The sequence below is a fragment of the Martes martes genome (genome assembly GCF_963455335.1).
Source record: "Martes martes genome assembly, chromosome: 16".
In the NCBI taxonomy this organism is placed as follows: Eukaryota; Metazoa; Chordata; class Mammalia; order Carnivora; family Mustelidae; genus Martes; species Martes martes.
Window position 1 is genome coordinate 11,785,078 of NC_137904.1, and position 13,561 is coordinate 11,798,638.

Sequence of the window (13,561 nt, forward strand, 5' to 3'; positions counted from 1 at the left end):
GAGTGGCGGCCGCGTGGTGCGGGCGCTCCGGCCGTGCCCGGCGGGGCCCACGCGGCTGCCCCGCGCCCAGCGAGGCCCGGGTAGGCGACACTGGGGCTGGGTCGGCCCGGCCATGCCGCTGGAGGCGGAGGACGCGCTGTACGTGGCGCTGGAGCTGGCCATCGCCGCGCTGTCCGTGGCTGGCAACGTGCTGGTGTGCGCCGCGGTGGGCACGTCGAGCGCGCTGCAGACGCCCACCAACTACTTCCTGGTGTCGCTGGCCGCGGCCGACGTGGCCGTGGGGCTCTTCGCCATCCCCTTTGCCATCACCATCAGCCTGGGCTTCTGCACCGACTTCCACAGCTGCCTCTTCCTCGCCTGCTTCGTGCTCGTGCTCACGCAGAGTTCCATCTTCAGCCTCTTGGCCGTGGCCGTCGACAGGTACCTGGCCATCCGCGTCCCGCTCAGGTGAGGCGCGCGGCGTCCCCGACCCCGGGGCTCCGTCGAAGCCCCGCAGAGGAGCGCCAGCTCCAGGCCCAGGTTGCTGGGCGGTGCGCGCGGGGCGCTCCGAGCTCCGGTTCCCAGTGTGGAGGACGCCGGCCATTCCCAGAGACACGTGCGCCCGGGCTGCCCAGATCCTCTCGGTGCCCGGGGCCGGCTCCCCCGGACGCTCCCCCGGACGCGCACGTGTTTTTAAGGGGCTCTGCGTAGGGACGGCTCTAGGAGTTCTGCGGAGTGCGGTCTCCGGTCGCCGGCCCGCGGAGGAAACTTTGGGGAAAGCGCCACCCCCAGCGGGCGGGCGGGGGCCAGGGCGCAGGAGGTTCGGTGATGCTGTATCCTCTTCTGTGGCGAAAACGGTTTCCTCCCCGCCGCCGCCCGCGACCGAGGCTAGGATCCAGAGCAGCGGCGGAACGCGCTCCCTGAATGCTGGGGGTCGGGAGGCCGGGGAGGTCCCAGGACGCTGGGACTTCCCATTGTCACAATGGACACTACTCAAGACCCAACTTCAGAATGTACCTGCCACAAAACGAGGGACAGGCCGACCCGGGAGTAGGGTGGGGTAGGGAGGAGGACCCAGCTAACGCTAGGGAACGTTAGAAACATCCGTGCCTTCGTGCTGAAGGGTGACCCAAATCACCTCCGGATACTTTTTTTTTTTTTTTTTTAAGATTTTATTTATTTATTTGACAGACAGAGATCACAGGTAGGCAGAGAGGCAGGCAGAGAGAGGAAGGGAAACAGGCTCCCCGCTGAGCAGAGCGCCGGATGCGGGCGCGATCCCAGGACTCTGGGATCGTGACCTGAGCCGAAGGCAGAAGCTTTAACCCACTGAGCCACCCAGGCGCCCTTGGATACTCTTTTTTAAAGAGTCAGAGTGCTGCCGGGTTGGCCAGTACGCACAGCCTGCGAGCCCCATGCCCGTTGTGTACCCTTGTTTACCCTCCACCGCCCTGTCCCATCAGGCTGGGGAAGTGCCAGCAGGATTTCAGAAAACCTGAGGATTTATGGGTGGTCTCTTCCTCCCAGTGAGAAGATGTAGATTGGGGGGGGGAAGCCAGTCAGCGAGGGGTGGGGGTGTCGGAGGGGAGGGTGAGAAGCGCCCCCCCCCCCGCCCCGTTGTAGCTGATGTTGGAATTCAAAGTCAAGCGCTTGAGAGCAGGAGTATCCGGGAACTGATATTATTTACTGCCTACCCTGCGGGGCCCTTTTGGCATTTCTGAGTTGGGTGAGCTTTGGGTCTCTTTGGTTTTGGAGCTGGGAAGGGAAACTGAGTCACGGGAGCAGGACGGAAGGGAATGAATTTTTGGGTACCAACTGTGTGCGGTTTATATTATCTTTTTATTCTTTCATTCTTTAAAAAAATGTTCTTTTTTAAAGATTTTATTTTTGACAGAGAAAGGGAGTGAGAGACGGAACACAAGCAGGGGGAGTGGGAGAGGGAGAAGCAGGCTCCCTGCCAAGCAGGGAGCCTGATGTGGGGCTCGATCCCAGGACTCTGGGATCATGACCTGAGCCGAAGGCAGACACTTAATGACTGAACCACCCAGGCGCCTTTATCCTTTCGTTCATGCTGTAATTCAGAGGGTAGGTACTGGTACCTGCGTCTTATAGATAAGAGGGGTGGTGGCTCTGGGAGATTAGTCTTGCTCAGGGTGATGCGTCTGGAATGAGTGTCGGAGCCAGGACTGGCGTTCAGAGTTGGCACCACATTCCCGCTGTGCCATCAGGCTGTCTTACAGGGCTGTGTGTAGCATCCGTGTTTGGGATGCGGCTAGAAAGCACATTGCCATTTCCGGAAGCAGGATCTGTCTGCAGTCATTTGGTGGTTGTAAGGGAAATGTGTTTGAGGGCATTGGCCGCGAGAAGGCTTCTAGAAGCGGGCAGACATGTTGAACCTGGTAGTTGTGGGTTGTGTCCTGGGTCTCATTGGGAACAGGAACCTCCTGCTCAGCTGGACTGTGGGCCCGATCTGTGTTTCTGGGCCTTTCCATCTGCTGCTGCCCTTGGCATTGGGCTAGGAGGCCTCATGCATCCCATTAGATGACAAAACCCTGAGATTTCCAAGGCTTGGGGCAGCATGGCACAGCCTCTTAGGGGTCCCCTTTCTGCCTCTTGGTCTTCATGTTGGTGACTTGATGGCCTTTGGGCCTGTTTGTATCCCGCAGGCAGTCGGTCACGGGCTCCCAGCCCGAGCCGCCCGTTTAACAGAAGCCCCTTGGCTTTGCTCCAGGCTGAGGCCCAGAGAGACCCCAGCTCACCAGGAGCTACTGGTAGAATCCCTTGTGCCCCGCGGAGCAGGAAGTTCCATAAAAGTTGAAATCTGTTAGTTCTTGTCCTGGTTTGTGTTGGGCGGGGACCTGAAAAAAAAATGGGTGTGGGTGTGTTAAGGGGGAAGAAATATGAACCACAGGCCCCTAACTTCTCCTTTGCATTTGCCAAGGGCAGGAGGGGAGATGCAGGTGTAGGATGGAAGGAATGGTCAGTTGGGAGGAGAGCTCATCCCCTTCCTGCCCTCCTGGTAGGTCCACGAGAGATCAGAGGTCTGGAAGAAGTGTGTGCCAGCAGCCTCATCTCCCGCCCCGGGAAGGTTCTGGCATCTGACCTGTCCCTGGCACCAGCCCCCACCCTGGTGGGGTGGAGCGCATGCAGGTTCGCAGGGCTCCTCAGCTGTTAGCACTTCCTGCTTCTGGAGAATAAGGCCCCTGTGAGCAGGCCCAAAGGGATTACAGGGCCCTACTGGGCCCTACTGAGTCAGAATCTCTGGGGTGCGGTGTAGGGGGGCAGATTCCAGTGGCAGGATCTTTAACTGGGGAACTGGCAAGTCCTCGGACTTGCCCTTGGTTCCACCCAGGTCATGGGTGTGGCGGGCACCACCAGCATCCCTGCCCCAGGGCTCTGAGCCCGAGGCCTGAGCGGTGAGCCCTAAGCACAGCCCAGGGCCGCAGAGACCCCAGGTCCCACCTGCCACCCGGTTGCCAAGGTGTTGAGTGACATCGCGGAGATCACAGTGCAGAGGGAAAGGGCAGCCCCAAGATGATGCTGGGCACAAAGGTGACAACTTTGGTGGGACTTGAAAAGGAAGAGGTCTGCGCACACCAGGCACTGTTCCGGGCCCTCAGAGTGAAGGGTGTCCACATGCAGAAGAAAGGCCACTTCCTCTAGTTCAAGTTCACGCAGTTCTGAGGCTGGCCCCGGCAGAGCCAACCTGGTGCAGTCATGGGGGGCAGCACACAGCCGAGCTGGGAGTGCAGGCTCCCCTGCCCGGGTGTGGCGGGCCCTCAGCTGCTCCCCCCACCCCCACACTTCATCCTCTGGCCATTCCTGGCAGGAGCATTTCCTCCTCCCTCATCTAATCCTGTTCCCCTTGGGGCCACACCCCCTGCTGAGCTGTGGGGGTGGGGGAGGTGACTGTGATTCACCTCTGTCTGGGGGCCTTCCTGACCCTGCTCCAGCGGTGTTGAGTCTCGGCCAGTGGTTTTCCCAGTGGAACTGAAGGAGGGTGTTCTCCTGCGTGCTCAGGGAAGGGGGCGTGGTGTGTCTGTCTGTTCTGACCCTGGACCCTGACCCTGGGGTCAGCCTCTGTTCCCTTTGCCACCTGGAGGCCTTTTCTCGGTGCCACCCATGGCCGGTCTGGGAGGTAGCTGTTGAAGATGTCTTAGCAAGACTGTGCCTTGGGTGACAATGTGGCTGGCACTGAGCCTCCCTTAGCTGACCGAGCTGTAGGGTAGGGGCTGGCAGAGGATTCTGAGTGTTTTTGCAAAACTTTTTTTTTTTTTAATGGACCTACAAATCCCATGGGAGAAAATTCACCTTTAGTGTCGCTTTGAAATAAAGCTGGGGGAGAATTCCAGCTCTGGGTCGTACCCCTCCAGCCTTCCCAGGGACACTCCTCCGCCCGTCCTCCGTTCTTTCGCTTCTAGACCATTCCCATTGCCGTGGGTTGAGCGGTGGCCCCCTGAAAGGTGTCCCAGAACCCGTGAACGTTACCTGATGTGGGAAAGGAATGAATATTACTTTCCCCGGATCTTGAGAGGAAGACTTTGTCCTGGATTATCTCTCTGGTGGTCCCTAAACGCCGTCGCATCCTTAGAAGACCCGCAGACCTACGGAGAGGGAGGACGAGGCCGTGAATGTGGAGGCGGGGCCCGGAGGGACGCAGCCTCCGAGGAGGGATGCTGGGAGCAGCCAGCAGAAGCCGGAGAAGCCTGGGGTGGCTTGGAGCCCCTGGCGGGGAGGGAAGCCATCTGTAAGGGGCGGATGCCCTGAAATCCACTCTCTGCTCCCGTGTAGCCGTTCTCCAGAACGCTCCCAGACGGGGGAATTGGAGCCTTAAGTCGGATCGCCTCAGCCCCCTGCCTGATGCCCTGCCGTGGCGCCTCGGAGTAAGATGCCAGCGTGGCCCCCGGGCTTCAGGGCGCTGCATGATCTGGCTTCTGGCCACCCCGCTTGTCCCCTCCCCGCCTCGCCCACCACAGCCCCAAGGGGCCGGCTCGTTTCCCCGCCCAGCGTGAAGAGGCTTCTTGTGGCCACTGGCTGCGTTTATCACGGACTCTCAAGCCCTAAAGTAGGTCTTTACCCGGTCACGGGTGATGGTCTCTTTCTGCCCTGAGCATGAGCTCTTTGACTCCCAGGAGGGGCTTGTTCTTAAATTCCAGGCCACAGTACTGGGCCCGGTGCCCAGCCTGGGGGAGGGTCGCAGGCAGCAGATGCCGCTAGTGGGCAGAGCTGTCTGGTGAAATGATGTCAGAAAAAAGATGGTCCTATAAGTTTTAGTGGAGAAAAGGGGGGAAGCCATCCTCCGAAGGGCTCTCATGGGCCTGAGGGAGAACGGGAGGGGAGGCGCTCAGAAAGGCGGCAGGTGCCGTGGGCGAGGGCCCCTCCCGGGGCAGCAGCACGCATAGTCCTGTGACCAGCCTCTTACCTACAGAACGGAACACGGCTCTCAGGACTGGCAGACAAGTCACCCAGGACTGGGGCAGAAGGACTTGGGTGCTCCTCTGCCATTGTGAACCCTCCACTGCCCGTGTGTACCCCTCGGCCCCGAGCTGTGACTTTAAACCAGCAGCAGGTACAACATTTGTCCGAGTCTGAGCCCATGTCCCCAGTTTGGCTATTGTGGACGTTTGCTGCTATAAGCATTCGGGTGCACGTGTCCCTTCGGATCACTACATTTGTATCTTTGGGGTAAATACCCAGTAGTGCGATTGCTGGGTCGTAGGGTAGCTCTATTTTCAACTTTTTGAGGAACCTCCATACTGTTTTCCAGAGCGGCCGCACCAGCTTGAATTCCCATCAACAGTGTGGGAGGGTCCCCCTTTCTCCGCATCTTCACCAACTTCTGTCATTTCCTGACTTGTTAATTTTAGCCTTTCTGACTGGCGTGAGGTGGTATCTCACTGTGGTTTTGATTTGTATTTCCCTGAAGCCGAGTGATGTGGAGCACTTTTTCACGTGTCTGTTGGCCATCTGGATGTCTTCTTTGCAGAAATGTCTGTTCATGTCCTCTGCCCATTTCTTGATTGGATTATTTGTTCTTTGGGTGTTGAGTTTGGTAAGTTCTTTATAGGTTTTGGACACTAGTCTTTTATCTGATTTGTCCTTTGCAAGTATCTTCTCCCATTGTGCTGGTTGTTATTTGGTTTTTATCAACTGTTTCCTTTGCTGTGCAAAAGCTTTTGATCTGGATGAAGTCCCCAAAGTTCATTTTTGCCCTTGCTGCCCTTGCCATTGGAGACATGTCTAGCAAGAAGTTGCTGTGGCTGAGGTCACAGAGGTTGCTCCTGTGTTCTGCTCCAGGATTTGGATGGATTCCTGTCTCCCATTTAGGTCTTTCATCCACTTTGAGTCTATTTTTGTGTGTGGTGTAAGGAAATGGTCCAGTTTCATTCTTCTGCCTGTGGCTGTCCAGTTTTCCCAACACCATTTTATTGAAGAGACTTTTTTCCATTGGACATTCTTTCCTGCTTTGTGGAAGATTAGTTGACCGTAGAGTTGAGGGTCCATTTCTTGGCTCTGTATTCTGTTCCGTTGATCTCTGTGTCTCTTTTTGTGCCGGCAGCATACTGTCTTGATGCTTACAGCTTTGTCGTAGAGCTTGAAGTCTGGAGTTGTGATGCCCTCCCCTTTGGTTTTCTTTTTCAACATAGCTGTGGCTATCCAGGGTCTTTTCTGGTTCCATACAAATTGTAGGATTATTGGTTCCAGCTCTGTGAAAAAAGGTGATGGTATTTTGATAGGGATTTCACTGAATGTGTAGATTGCTCTAGGTAGTGTAGACATTTTCACAATATTTTTTTCTTCCAATCCATGAGCATGGAACGTTTTTCCTTTTCTTTGTGTCTTCCTCAATAAACCAACCAAAGAATCAGAGGATCTGTACTCAGTCTCTCTGTTCTTTCCTTCTGGGAGTTGTAACCCACGGCTTCTTCCCATTCCCCTGGACTTCCCCTCTTTGACTCATCTTTGTCTCTTAAAAATTCTCTTACGTATGAGTTTTCAACACTATAGCTTTTTATTCTCCTCTGCCAGAATTCCTTGACTTTCCCTCCCTAGTTTCCTATTTTTTTTTAAATTTAGCATTCATATTTTTACTTTTGATTTGAGGTTGACAATTTTTGAGTTGGCTTTGAAAAACCTTTTTTCAAAAGGTTTTGGAGTCACGTAGTTCAGACTCCTTCACGTGGCACAAAGTATATGTCGTCAGAACCTCCTCCCACCCCCCTCCTCTGTTGCGAGGTCTCATGCTGCAGCTTGGGGAGAGGGTGGAGGCCAAAGGGGGTCCTCACTCCATGGGGGATGTGGGGACAGTGACAGGAAGTGAGTGCAAGAGCCCCCAAAGCTGGTCCCCAGGCAGTTTTCCCCTTGATTTCCGTTCCTCTCGTAAATCCCACTCTGGTACCTGCAGGCTGCGGGATTGGAGCCTCTCTTCCTGGCCCTCCCTGTTTCTGATGTAGGGCCCTGCCCCATCCTGATGATCCTGCCTGCCTTCTGCTTTCCAGAAACTCCTTAAAATCTCTGGTTTGCGGATATCACCCTCCACTTCTACTTTCAGGATTGTTACGAATTAGTTTCCTTCTGTGTTTCCCTACTGTCTCGTAAATGGAATTTTCTGAGAAGTGAAAATTAAGTGGAGCCTGGAAGGCCAGTTTGATTATGGTCAGGTTTGCATCATAGAACAGGCTCTCTGGGGGACAGCGCGGGGGAAGGCTGGGGGGGCGACAGGATTGTGCAGGGTTGCCCTCTGTCCTGTAGGTGCGAAGGAAGAAGGCATGACCAGGGCGGAGGCCGTGGAGACGGAGGCAGAGTCTAGAGATATTTGAGATGTGTAAACGCTGACCTTCTGCACCGGGGAAGGTTGCCGAGAGGTCTGGCAGAGTTTGAGGCAGAGGGGTCACAGGTGAAGCCACATCACCAAGAGACCAGGACAGAAAAGAATCCTAAGAACCAGATATGGGCCCTGGGACCCTAGTCCGAGAACAAGGATCAGAGATGGGGAGGGTGGGGGCCGGGCGGGCTGGGACTCAGGGTCAGCCTGCAGGATTGCCGGTGGAGCTGTTGACCGCACACACTGAGATGCTTGGGGCGAGGAGACACGGTCTTGGGAAACAGGTTCCAGGGGTCTTGCTGTCTTGGTTGGATGTTGGGCATGAGGAGAAGGGAGGAGTCCGGGGTGACCCCGAGGTTCCTGGGCAGCTGGGTGGCCCTGTCCCCCCACACGCGAGGGCCTCGGAAAAGCGCACACGTTATGGTCGAGCGGTACAGGAGGCGGCTGAGCGTGGAGCCTGGGGAGTCTGGGCCGCGTGGCCCTTCCGCCTGGCTCTGGACCCGGCTCCTCCAGCTTTGTGTGGGGTTCCGCCCGGTGCGGTCCCCCAGCCTCTGGCGGGGCAGCTGCCTCTGCAGGCTCTCTCCCTCGTTAAACGAATTCACGCTCCTTGCCCCGCTGAACCTCACCTTCTCTGGTTTAGTAACTGTTTTGCTCCAGTCCTCGTCCTGCCACCCACAGACTTCCCGGAGCAGCTTTCTACAGATGACATCTCGATTCCCAGTGCTCATTTCAATACCGCTGTCAAATCTGCTCTTTTCTTCTAATTAAAAAATTGGGGGGAGGGACACCTGGGTGGCTCAGTCAGTTGGGCGACTGCCTTCGGCTTGGGTCATGATCCCGGAGTCCTGGGATCGAGCTCCGCATCGGGCTCCCTGCTCAGTGAAGAGTCTGCTTCTCTGTCCCTCCCCCCTGTTCATGCCCTCTCTCTCTCTCTCAGATAAATAAAATCTTTAGAAAAACTAAAGGAAAAGGTTTCCTATAAAATTTAAGTCAATTGGGGCACCTGAGTGGCTCAGTGGGTTAAGCCTCTGCCTTCGGCTCAGGTCATGATCCCGGGGTCCTGGGATTGAGCCCCGCATCGGGCTCTCTCTCAGCGGGGAGCCTGCTTCCCCTCCCCTCTCTGCCTGCCTCTCTGCCTACTTGTGATCTCTGTCTCTCAGATAAATAAATAAAAAAATCTTAAAAAAAATTTAAGTCAATAGTTTTTTTTTAAAGATTTTATTTATTTATTTGACAGACAGAGATTACAAGTAGGCAGAGAGGCAGGCAGAGAGAGAGGAGGAAGCAGGCTCCCCGCTGAGCAGAGAGCCTGATGCGGGGCTCGATTCCAGGACCTTGGAATCATGACCTGAGCCACCCAGGCACCCTAAGTCAATAAATTTTTACTCAAGGAATTTTATATGTGACTCTTCCACTGCCAATCACCTAAATTCCTCCAAAGTCAGAATCATGATCTTCAAAATAGCCCTTTTAGAAAGAACTTTTGGGGCACCTGAGTGGCTCAGTCGGTTACGTGTCCAACTTGATTTTGGCTCAGGCCATGATCTCGGGGTCGTGGGATTGAGCCCCATGTTGGGCTCTGTCCTGAGCGTGGAGCCTTCTTGAGGTTCTTTCTCTTTCCCTCTGTGCCTCCCCTGCTTGTGCATGCATGCTCGCTTGCTCTCATAAATGAATGAATGAATGAATGAATGAATGAATCTTTTGTTTAGTCCATGGTCGTCACATCAGCCCACACAATTCTTTCACTTGGGCTGCTTTGATCTCCACTTGGATGTGGACGTACTTCAGAAATTCCCCAGCTGTAACCTTTGGGACCCACTTTCTTGACTTCAGGGTCACGTTTAGGGTCAGAGTAGATGGCTCTGCCTGGTTCTCTACGTCAGACACCCCCTAGACTGTCACACCCTAGAACTGCACAGATTGTAGGGATCCGCCAGTGCCTGGGGTTTAAACAGTGTGACTGTTTGGTCTTTCATGGTTTTAGGCGATCGAAGTCCTGTAGTTCTTTCCCACAGATCTAACACGTAGTTCTGCGAATAGCGGAGACCACACGTATTCTGTACGAGGCCTTCCCAGCGATGCAGGTCTCGAGAGAAAGCCCCATCAGGATAGACATTAGCTGCTTGCTTTCTTTCTTTATTTGTTATTTAACATAAAGAACTTTAAAGCTTTATTGAAAGATGTTACGGAACAGGTCCTGTCAGTTGCATTTTGCAACCCCGCCCCCCACTTGGGTTTCTTAAATCCTTCCCCGGTCACTTCTCTTTGGTGCTATCAAGTCTACCATCTACTTTCCTGTCTGGTCTCTCTGCTTCCAGGCTTGCCCTCCTGGCCCTGCTAGGGGTCTTTCTAAAACGAAAACCTGACCGCCCCTCCTTCCTTTACCTAATTCTCCCAGTGCCTTACGATAAGTCCCAGTGCTCTCACCGGGCGAATACTGTCTACCTGATGTTATGTCCGTTTAGATCTGTCACGTGAGAAGGCGGGCCATCTCCATGTGTCCCACTGTTGGCGTGTCAGCTCTGATCACTTGGTTACAGCTGTGTCTGCCAGCGCTTGTCACTGTAAGCGTTATGTTTTCCCCAGCGATGACTCTTGCCGGAGTCCATTATTACCATGTAAAATGGCAGTTTTCTTTCTCTTCATGCCATCTGTATCGGTTGGCATTCTTCATTTAAAAAAAAAAAAAAGAGTTCTACCTTCTCTCTGCTCTCCTTAAAAACTATTTTTTAAAATATCAGAATGGACCTTTCTATTTTTTTTTATTTTTTTTTTTAAGATTTTATTTATTTATTTGACACACGGAGAGAGAGATCACAAGTAGGCAGAGGCAGAGACAGAGGGGGAAGCAGGCTCCCCGCTGAGCAGAGAGTCCGATGCGGGGCTCGATCCCAGGATCCTGAGATCGTGACCTGAGCCGAAGGCAGAGGCTTAACCCACTGAGCCACCCAGGTGCCCCCAGAGTGGACCTTTTTAATGGGATCTTATTTTCATTCACTGTGTTCTAATCCTTTTGTGTTTTTCATTTTGATATCCAAAATGAGCCAGTGGGAGCCCACTCAAGTTCACTTCTAGAAGTGTTCCCCTCAATTTTTTTGAGCACTTCCGTACTTTCTGTCACAGAAAGGTTTTTCAAGCTCACATTGTATTTTCTGGCTTTGGAATCAGGCATTTCTCCATGGAGCCCTGTTTCCTTTCAGTGGCGAATGGTATTTAGAAACCAAGATGTGGGTGGGTGTGCTCACTGCCACCAGAGCGTCCTTTTTTCTAGGACCTCACAGTGAAAGAAGTAGGAGATTTTCCCTTTTTTGAATAATGAGCTGGAAGAACTCTTGCTTACGGGAGAATGCCATCTAATTAATGAGTAGGAATGCTTGCGTTAAGCAAATCACTTGGCAGCTATCGTAGTAATAACTCGTTCAGGCAAGAATCATCGATAGCTGCTCAAACTCATTGGTGAAAGTCTGATGAGGAGCGAGATACGTAGTCTCGAAGTATCTGTTCCAAGATAGCTGCTAATTACAAAGGGACACATGGTTACAGTGGAGAAATCTGGCAGACGCCACTGTAACGAGGTGATCCAAGCTAAGATCACCAGTAATGGGACGCACCTACTTTACATGCCTCCTGATGTCCATATAGAGGCTGATGCTTTTGACAATTAATGTGGTATCTGTAGCAGTGTGTTTTAACCGTACCCATGGGAGGATACTTTAAGGGGGTCCTTTTTTAATTCTTTGGTTTGGTTTCAGGCAGGGACCCCTTCTCTTGGGGGGCTCTTATTTCATTTGAAAATCAGAGTCTGGAGCCCAGCAACCGTGGGCTGTCCCTGAGTCCTCCCTGATACGTGAAAACCAAAATGTGAGAGTCACTAAAAACACAGCCTCCAAGGTGACCTCTGGGAGACCCAGTCCTGGTCCCTATCTTTAATCTCAGTGGGTTTGAGTCACCGTCAGACCACGGTAGACTGTCTTCTGGCCATAGGAAGCTGGTGGGGAGTGCTGACAGCTCTCTTTTTGGCCACCTGCGTTCTTCCTCCATTGTTCTTGGGTGACTGCGAAGGACAGCTGGGGCTCTGTCCAGCCACCTGTACATTCGGCAGTGGGCATCTCCACCCCTGGGTTCAGACATGTCGGAACCTGTTAGAGTAGATGACAGAGCTGCTTCCCACCCCGCCCCCTGCCCCAAGAGCCAGAGTAGCTGAGGGTCCTGGCCTCCTCGGGAGGGAAGGCTCTGGGGACCACAGCTGTCACCTGGCGGGTGGCCAGGCACTGTCCTTACATCGGGCTGCCCCCCAGATTAGAGCTAGGACCGTCGCAGATGGTGGGGACAAGGCAGATAACCCTTCATACATTTACTGCAAATGGGCACCGAGGGACCTTCCTGCTCATAGACCCGAAGTTCACGTACACAGAACCAAATGGTGTCTACCCTTTTCGTGTAAGAATGGTTTTAGGTGTTTCTCAGATGTTTGATAGAATTCGTAGGTGGAGTCATCTGGGTTTTCAGTGTTCTCCGTGGGAAGCTTTAATGGCCATGGATTCTACTTCTTTAATAGAGACAGCGCCGTTCGAATTCTCTGGTTTTCTGTCCATGACTTTTCACAAACCCTTTTCGTGTGGTTCCGTGAGGAACCCGAAGCAGCCCTCGGCACGGAGATGGCCCTCTCTGCAGGTGGCCTCTCGTGAACCGGGGGCTGAAGCTGAAGCAGGGCACGTTCCTGTGCTCCCTGCCCTGTTTCGCTTAGGGCTACCACGTGGCTGTTAGACAGGTCTGCGTGAGCAAGACCAGAGTCCGGGTCTCTCCTCCAAGTTCAGGCTCCTGCTGAGCACTCGCGTGCCCAGCCCGCGGGGGGCGCTGTGGCTTCGGCCGTGCACGAGGCAGAGGTGCCCTTAAGGAGTGTGTGCTTTGGTGGAAGGAGACGCACATTACGGTGATGTGGGAGGTTTGGGGAAGGGGCGCCGTGGGGATCGTGGGGTCCCGGGGAGCACAGCGCTGTCCTGCAGGACAGACGGGTCTGCTTCCGTGTGAGCCTCCGTGATGGGAGCTGGTGCACATGTCATGGGTGAAGAGGGGGAGATGCTGGTCCACGTGCGGACGGCTTGGGTTCATCTGTGGTTTGGCCCTGGTGAAAGGGCTTGGGGTCATGGGATACCCTTACAATTTTCAGCAGGAAAGGAAAGCTGTGTCGTAGGAACCCAAAGGGGAACGAGGAGGAGGGAGAAAACCAGCAGCGTCTAGATCTGGGCCCGCTTCCTCCGAAAGCCGCCCCCCAGCATGTGGGGCCGGGCTGGGGCCCCCCTGCGCACCGCGCCCAGCTTTATAACAGCTCCGACCTGCTCTCCCAGCCTCGTTCTGGCACTTCGCGGCCTCGCTCTAATTCAGGTTTTGCCAGAATCTCTACTAGATTTATTGGGTGCGTTTTTAATATTCATTGTGGCGGCCTCCAGCCCCGCCAGGCTGCCTGCCCCGGCGCTCGCAGATGTTAGTGTTCTAGTTATATCTTGTAGGTTTTGAGCGGTCTGCCCTAACCCGACTTTGATACACGTCCTGTTACTATGCATGGGCACTTTTAGAGAATACGAAGTTTTCCTAATAACGTATATACGTATACATGCTTGAAGGCAGAAATGTCTCTATTACAGAGGAATACAATTTGCGAGCTGGACAGAATATAAAGAAAAAAGTCCCTAAACAAACAGTAAACAATTTTAAGAACCAATGACAACTGCACGCGCATCTCCCTAGAGCTGTGGG

The 13,561-nt window shown here is 54.0% G+C and overlaps 1 protein-coding gene across 2 annotated transcripts in view; it reads left to right on the plus strand.

Annotated features, from left to right (window-relative positions):
• The window catches only part of ADORA2B (adenosine A2b receptor), a 24,050-nt gene continuing 10,489 nt past the window's right edge, over positions 1 to 13,561 (plus strand). For both annotated transcript variants that reach the window (XM_080826479.1, XM_080826480.1), the window contains exon 1: positions 1 to 447. In XM_080826479.1, the coding sequence (XP_080682605.1) occupies positions 113 to 447 (335 nt within the window). In that variant the 5' untranslated portion in view covers positions 1 to 112. The remainder of the gene's footprint in view (positions 448 to 13,561) is intronic.